Source organism: Scleropages formosus, chromosome 20 (genome assembly GCF_900964775.1).
Source record: "Scleropages formosus chromosome 20, fSclFor1.1, whole genome shotgun sequence".
Lineage (NCBI taxonomy): Eukaryota > Metazoa > Chordata > Actinopteri > Osteoglossiformes > Osteoglossidae > Scleropages > Scleropages formosus.
In genome coordinates, this window is record NC_041825.1 from 9,036,418 (window position 1) to 9,044,488 (window position 8,071).

Sequence of the window (8,071 nt, forward strand, 5' to 3'; positions counted from 1 at the left end):
ATAAGATGCCCGTAAACACAGCAGCACCGATGAAGGTGATTTTGCGGGTTTTTACATCACTCCTTTCAATGAACCTAATCAATCATTCTTAAAATATGATTACAGAACTCTCACTCTGTTATTAAATATTAAGAGGGACAAAAGATAGGCGATTTTAATCACTGATAGATACCGAACATTTAGTTTTATTTCTAGTTATGTTTCCGTACATCTCAGTTTTAGGATATGCTTAATTAAAAAATAACACTAGTCGGAAGAATTATGAGTGATTGTCACTGAAAAGACAACGACCGATGGGATGCGACTGAAAACTTTCTGTACTTCGTAGTTTCAGCTGGTAACTATGACAGAATTCAGCTACTTTTGGTCAGTTTTTTCCAGCGCAGTCAAACCCACAGCCACTACCAACCGAACGATCACACTGATCCTGGACCAGTTATTGAACGGCCTCTTTATCCCTGCGCCAATGAGCATAAGCGGACCGAAACGGAACTGACTACATCGTGTTCGCCGATTGGTCCATCAAAACTGCGACCAGAAAAGCGTTCATTGGTCGAAGCGACCCCAGCTGATGGATAACTAGCACCTTGAGTGTTGTAATTCATATACGTTCATTAAAACGTCACTGACTACATATGCTCGCCGATTGGCCCATCAGAACTGCGACCTGCGTGACGTGTACACGACCTACAAAGTGGTCATTGGTCGAAGCGACCCCAGCTGATGGGTCACCAGCAGTTTGGGTGTTGTAATTCTTATGCGTTCATTAAAACATCATTTCTTAGCGATGTTATCTGTTGTGCGGCCCAAAAGCGCCGATAAAGATATCACAGGTAGGAACACAAATTCTATATATCTGTGTTTTCCCTTATTGGAATGAGGGCGGTTGGCAGTGAAGATTTCATTGGTTAGCTTAGCATAAGCTGGACAGCGCTAAGGCGGTAGCTTTTTTTTAAAGTTTTCTGACTCCTTGTTTTTTTCTGACTAACGTGGGTTTTCTTTTTTGCATTTGGAGTTGATACGGTTTTTCGTGGTGTTTCTCCCCCTCCATGAAATGGACTACTTCCGCGGTTATTTCCCCCCAGCCACAGCACTACTACTTCCAAAGAGCTCGACGTCGAGCTGTGCGGGTCATCATGATTAGCAGCCGCAGCAGCAGCTCGAGCTCAGATGTAGAATGAGCTTTTGCTGTAATAAAAAATGGTTTTGTCTCGCCTTTTAACAAACAGTGTGGATTAGGATATTACAGTATACCAACTGATCAGTCACTGTGATGATTGATGATTTCATGATTTCATTTGAATGCCATGGCTGCACACAATATTCAATATGTCAGCAGTTTAAACTTGTGCATCAGACCAGAGTAAAGTCCCTGTATTTTGGGAAATAAGGACAAGCTGTAACAAGTGAGTTGATTTAGTGCCATTATGGGATGGTAAGCTTGTGTGGACAAGCATGCAGTTGGCTTCTCAGTCCAAAACCATAACCTACACACACTGTTTTGATCTGTACTAATAGTACAGTCACTTTAATATTAAAAAGATTAATTGATTAGTTTAGGGTGTTATTGTTAACCTTTATTTAGCCAAAACCTCTGCTTATGGTAGCTTACAATAGCAGATAATCAAATTTACCTGTTTGTACTTTGGGTAAGTACCTAGATCAAGGGTACTATGGTATGGGAGTGGGATTCAAACCCAGAATCTTTACTCTATAGCTGTTACTACTGTGCTGTCTGCTGCCCCCTCATTTGTGACATGCATATATCAGCGTAGAAATGCTGTGATTCTCCAGTGGACTCGATTATTTTATCCATAAGAAATGTGACGCTTTCGATGAACAGTTGATATGCCCTTACGCTCTTCTCTGTTTTCTTTGACATAGTTTAAGAGTGAGGATTCGATCAACTGCGGATCTAATGACAAGTTCTCAGATGAAGGGGGATGTTCTGCAGCATACCGATTCTGCAGGATTTCCAGAGGACATAGAATCGCCTTTTGACCTTTGCCCTAAGACTTGCAGCGGTCAGATCTCCGAAAATGAATTTTCTTGTCACTGTTGTTACGACATCCTTGTCAACCCCACGACGCTTAACTGCGGACACAGTTTCTGTCGGCACTGCCTTGCCCTTTGGTGGGAGTCTTCTAGGAAGAATGAATGTCCAGAATGTAGGGAGAAGTGGGAAGGTTTTCCGAAAGTCAACATTTTGCTGAGGTAGGGATGAAAATTTGATGAGTTTCTAGAGCTTATTTGTAAGTTATGATTGATTGTGTGTGTCTTTGTATGTAAGAAAATAAATTTTAGTTGGAACAGGAAGTCATTATACAACTTTAAGGTTTGTTAGATTTGTATGAATGGCTACACCCAGAACACACACACACACATTTTCAGAACCGCTTGTCCCATACGGGGTCACGGGGAACCGGAGCCTACCCGAACAATTTTCATTTATATTTGATTTAGCTGATATTTAGCTGAATTAACATGATTTAAAATATATATATATATATATTTTAATCTAATAATTTGATATTGCTTAAAATGTTATTGCAGTGTTAAATATAACAAAGAAATCAGTTTATGGTAGAAAATAACTCTGAAGAACCATGCACATGCTTCTCTTTTATGTGAGAAATACTTGTCCCAGAGCATGGTGTATAATGTGTGGAAAAAAATAGTGTAGTGGCTCTCAATGTAGGCAGAAAGTACCTTGGAAGGACTTACTTTGGCCAAGAGCAAAGACCTTTGAATTGTTTTGGACCCAATGACACTTCCTTAGATGGAGGGGATAGTCATGTTGATCCTACAGTATTTTCAGTTGACCATCTGATGTTTTGCAAAACTATATCAGTTAAAGTCTTCTATTTTTCTAAAACAGCTTTTCACACTTGAAGGATTTAAAAAAAAAAAAAAATCAAATAAAAATGCACTTCACAATGACTAATGCTCACTGAAATGTTTGTTTTAAAAAGTCCCTATTCTGAATATAATTGTAACCTGTGTACAGTAATTAAGAGCTCCAGCTGATAAGTGCTGTTCATTCCTATTTCCTCGCAGGGATGCTGCTGATAAATTGTTTTCCGATGTGGTTAAGAAGAGGAGAGAAGATATCCAGAATAACCCCAGTATAACTCGAAGCCTCATAGCCTTTCAGAGGTATGGGGATGAGCAGGCCTCCAGAGGTGTGACGCTGAGTGCCCAGAGAAGAGGACCAGGAGGAGGAGGAGGAGGGGGAGGCAGCGGCTTCTTCTCCGGGGTCCTTACTGCGCTCACATGTGTAGCTGTAAGCAGTTTAATCCCTTTAAATTTTACCAAATATATGTCAAAGTGGATGGGTCATAATGTTCTAAATAGACAGGGACCATAGCGCTTGACTTTTTGAATACATCTACAGCATGTATGCTTGTTGTTCTTGTACCATAAGAATTAAGGACATTGACTTGTGTCCTCAAGGTTATTGGTTCAAGGCCCATTTTCCGCTACTGACGTAGGACCCTTGAACATGGCACTTAACCCCGAATGGCTGAAATACCGTCAGTCACTTTGTATAAAAGTGTCAGCTAAGCAACACATTAATATTCAATGTCTTAACATGGTATATATGCATCACCCCACTTTGGGAAATAGTTTCAGAAATAGGTGGATGTCTGTTTTTCTTTGCTCAGAATCTATTAAAGGGTGCTTGTGAACACCTGTATTGGTCTTTTATGCCAGGTAATGCTGCTTGTATACCACTGGAGCAGCCGAGATGCAGAGCACGATCTCTTAGTTCATAAGCCTGTAACAAAGTGGACTGCAACAGAGGTTATCTCTTGGCTGGACCACTTAGGACCGTGGACCTCTCTTTATAAAGAAAACTTTCTAAAAGAGCAGGTCAATGGCAGGTATATCATTTTGTATGTTTCTTTAATTTTTTTTTTTTTTTTTTTTTTTTAAATTTGGCATCTTTGTTGTTTATTAATAGTGTGATAAAATTTATACACACTTTAATGAACAAAAAATGCTGTTGACATGATTTATTTCAGGTAGAAATATACAAAGAAAGAAGGGTTTCTGGCAAATGTTATCAGGCTAAGTGTTTGAAGTATTCTCTGTTATATAGATATCTTTTGTTAAAATGGGTATGAATTTTTTTTACAGACACTGTAAACTGAGACACTTGTGTAAATTGACAGGCTCCTGATTATGCTGGGAGACGAAGAGCTTTCGAAGCAGCCGTACAGCATTGAGAATCAAACCCATCGCAAGGCTATCCTGGCTGAGCTGGAGCGTGTGAAATCCCTTGGAGTGAAGCCACCCCAGAACCTCTGGGAATATAAGGTGCAATTCACATTTCAGCAGTAATTATGGTTTTGTGGGCAGGTGGGCTCTAGATACTCGAGACAAATAAGCTTGTCTTCTTCATGCGTCCTTTCCGTCGTGCTCTCCTTCCAGGCAGTGAACGCGGGCAAGTCCTTGTTCCTGCTGTATGCCCTGAAGAGTTCCCCACGCCTCACCATTCTTTATCTCTACCTGTTTGACTATGCTGAAACATTTCTGCCTTTCATACACACCTGCTGTCCGGCACAGAGAGCAGAGCCAGAGGAGGTTTTCGTGACCAAATTCTATGTAAGTGAAACTGCGTTACCTGTGATTTATTGAAAATGTCAAGAACCTGACTGACTTCAAGTTCACTTTAAAATTGACAGTGTTGCCATGTTTCTGCTTTACTTCCTGCTAAATGTACTTTTAATCAAGTTCATTGTGTTTACTCAAATAAGGGAACAGCTGGTAGCATAGTGGTTAGATCTGCTACCTTTGGACCCACAGGTTCAAATCTTATTTTTGGCTGTAGTACCCTTGAACAAGGTAGTTACCTGATGTTGCTCCATTAAATTGGTAAATAATTGTAAAGTAGCTTAACACTGTAAGTTGCTTTTGGAGAAAAGCATCAGCTAAAGGAATAAATCTCAGTGGGTCATAAAAAAAAATGTTGTAACAACCCTAGAATTACCTTTAGTGAAATTAGAAATAATCTCTAGAATTAACATTAGAGAAGTGATCTCTAGATTGTGGAACAGCAAATCTCTGGCACCACAATCTGCAGAGGTGAAAATTCAGAGGTTGTACTGCAAGTTTTTGTGTATATCCATACAGTAAATGTCTGTTTTGGAGAAAATGTTGCTGTTGATTACATTTGAAAGAAAAAATGTAAGTACTTAAACATTTCCATGTAAATGTTTGCAGATGCTATACTAGAAAAATTAGGCCCTCAAGGACTGGATTCCATTCCTTTGATTCTCCTCCTTCCTACTTGTGTACAGTATGAAGATCCCAGCTGGAAGCAGTGGACAGAATTTTTGGTGAAGTACCTCCTCCTGCCATATCAACTGATTGCAGAGTTTGCCTGGGACTGGCTGGGCGTTCACTACTGGACATCACGCTTCATTATCGTCAATGCCATGCTTCTGTCCGTGCTGGAAGGTTGCGCGGTATGGAGGCTGTGGGTTCGATCAGAGCTGAGGTAATTTTTTCAGTAATATCATTCTCTCTTTGCCCCCTTTTTTGTCTGCCTTTATATTGCTTTATTTATAATAACGATGCAATTATTTGTTTTTATTAATTAATTTATTCAAACAATGTATTATGTTTTCACTTCTGCAGATTCAAGCTATGTACTACTAATGAGACTAGTATAGTCATTAAGGGCTACAGTTTGTTGGTTTGGTTAACCCTTAATTTCCTTAAATGAAGTTAAAAAAATATATATATTTGGATGGTTAATCACTGATATATGATGTAAAGCCATTGCTTATTAAAAGGTTTTCTATAAAATTTGCAAAACTCTTGCCCTTAAAAATGAAAGTTGGAGCCCATTTAATCAAAAATGACAACACTTTTTAACATAATGAATTAATAAGATGTATATGTAGAATAAGGATCTTGATCGTTCTTTTGTTTCCTGTATTTAACTATAGGACTCTACCCCAGAAAATTTGGAGCCATTTGTGGAAAGTATCTGCACAGGGGTTTGCTGTGGCCATTTTTTGGCCAGTTATTCCTCAGTTTGCCTGCAACTGTTTGTTTTATTGGGCCTTATACTTTAACCCAATTATTAACATTGACCTTGTTGTTCAGCAAGTGCTTCGTCCAGAAACTCAGGTGCCATAAGAAAATTTAAATGCTGCTGCACAGGGCTATCGTAGTAGAAGAGGGCAGACCTATGAACATGAGATCTTGAAACTGCAAATGTGATATTTTTACCAGTGGTACGTTATCAGAAAACAAGGAATTTAACACAGGATAAGAATTTTATCAATATGCTTCAAACTATAATGGAACATGACAGCTTTAAAAAATAAAAAAAAAAAACAACAAATTTTGCCCAAGGCGATAAAGGAAATCAAGGTAGTGTGAAGTCCACTTAAATTACAAGCAGTTACAGGCAGTCCCCGAATTACAAACAAGTTCCGTGTCCTCTGTCTTTAAGTCAGATTTTGTTGTAAGTCGGAACAGTTAAGTGTGGTGGGTATCTAACGTCAGTTTGTCAGATGTTTGACTTAGTATATCGTGTACCTTCCTATGCATAAAAAAACATTAAAGAAACACTTTGGATACACTAAAACATCTTTAATATAACAATACAGTGATAATAAATTTTAATGATAAAAATAAATGTAACTACAGTATTTATAATAGAGAAAGACATAGAAAGAGATAAATGTTACTACTGTGATGATGAACAGAGGACACGAAGGAGACTGGACCCAAATGCAGGATCGTTTATTCAGAATCAAAGCATTAGACTTGTTCTCGTGGTCGGGGACGGGCGAATGGTCAGTCATCGAACTGAGCAGAGGCGAGGATCCGAAAGTGTGGTCGAGGGACCAGGCGGGTGGTCGATATCAAAGAGACATGGAACGGGAAACGATGAGGGATAAGACTTGGAAGAGCAGAGCAAGGGAGGTTTCATAACACAGGGGTGGGTGTTGTCTGGAGTGAGATTCCGCAACTGCGAATAAGTGTCTTTTGTATCCGAGTGCTCTCAGAGACTGCACGCATGCACACGATGTTTGCTTTTCCATTGTTCGTTGGTGTTTCATCTTTTGCTGTATTATTGACTCTTTAGTTTCAGTCGTGATCGTTTCCTTTTTCTTGGATGCATCACATTTACGCTTTGGTGCCATGGTTAGGAAGGTGAAAACAAAGCCAAATACAATAACATGGGACGCTGTTAACGGGAAAAGAAGGAAGCCTGTCTTACCTCGGGCTCACACGCCCCACCCACAAGCCAACAAACCGCTGTAGACGTGCAATGTTTTGATTCGCTTCGCAAAGTAGCGCCCATTTGTTATTACGAACCATTGTATATCCAGTAACTCAAATTTTTAATATAATGGGCTTAATTACGAAGTTTTCATTTGATTGTTATTTAAGGATGACAAAAAAAAATCAACTTCCAGTCAGTAAGGGGGTGGTTCGTAAGTATGGGTTGTACGTAAGATAGGCGTTCGTAACTCGGGCACTGCCTGTATTTAATATTAGACTCGCAAGGCAAAATGGCAATAAAAGTGTAGATGGGCAGTGTTCATAAACTGCAAAATTACAGTGCAGGACTGTCTGTATACTTAAATAAGATTGAAGCACTTTCAAAAAATTCTTTTCTCAGTCTTTCCGCAAAAGCCGTGTTGCAGTAAGGAACAAAACACTTTGATTCTTCCATGTTTTTCTTTATGCATTTAATACTCGCATTTGTGGCCATTTGCACTACTACATTGTAGAATGCTGTCATTCAAAAACAGTTATTTTTGACAGCCTGAAATATGGATATGAATAGCTGGAGGAAAACCAAAAGATTTTTACAGGCAAGCTGAGTTAAAAGTTAATTTAATTTTTTTTTTTTTTTCCCCCTTTTAAAATTTGATTATACTTGCACTTAAACTTTGTTAGAACTGTGACTTATGCAACTGGTCAAAGTGAATACAATTTAGGAAGTCTTAATAAAAAGTTATTTTCTACAAGAAAGCCTTAGTCAATTCTTTGTTAATGGAGCACACATACATTTATGTGAAACATTATAAAAGGGGCCATG

At 38.9% G+C, this 8,071-nt stretch overlaps 1 protein-coding gene across 1 annotated transcript; it reads left to right on the top strand.

Moving 5' to 3' along the window:
• The first annotated feature begins 709 nt into the window (after window positions 1-709).
• Window positions 710-6,338, top strand: LOC108926573 (bifunctional apoptosis regulator). The gene is made up of 8 exons (XM_018739316.1): window positions 710-833; window positions 1,885-2,214; window positions 3,058-3,283; window positions 3,715-3,884; window positions 4,176-4,320; window positions 4,435-4,608; window positions 5,304-5,503; window positions 5,958-6,338. Exons 2-8 carry the CDS (start codon window positions 1,919-1,921, stop codon window positions 6,148-6,150), a joined length of 1,404 nt encoding a protein of 467 aa, XP_018594832.1. The 5' UTR covers window positions 710-833; window positions 1,885-1,918; the 3' UTR covers window positions 6,151-6,338.
• Window positions 6,339-8,071: the final 1,733 nt, after the last annotated feature.

Excerpts from the sequence above, each read along its gene's own strand:
- LOC108926573 (XM_018739316.1), top strand. The coding sequence starts at position 1,919 with ATGACAAGTTCTCAGATGAAGGGGGATGTTCTGCAGCATACCGATTCT. Across the intron at positions 3,885-4,175 it reads AAAGAGCAGGTCAATGGCAG|GCTCCTGATTATGCTGGGAG; the intron begins GTATATCATTTT and ends GTAAATTGACAG. Across the intron at positions 5,504-5,957 it reads TGGGTTCGATCAGAGCTGAG|GACTCTACCCCAGAAAATTT; the intron begins GTAATTTTTTCA and ends ATTTAACTATAG.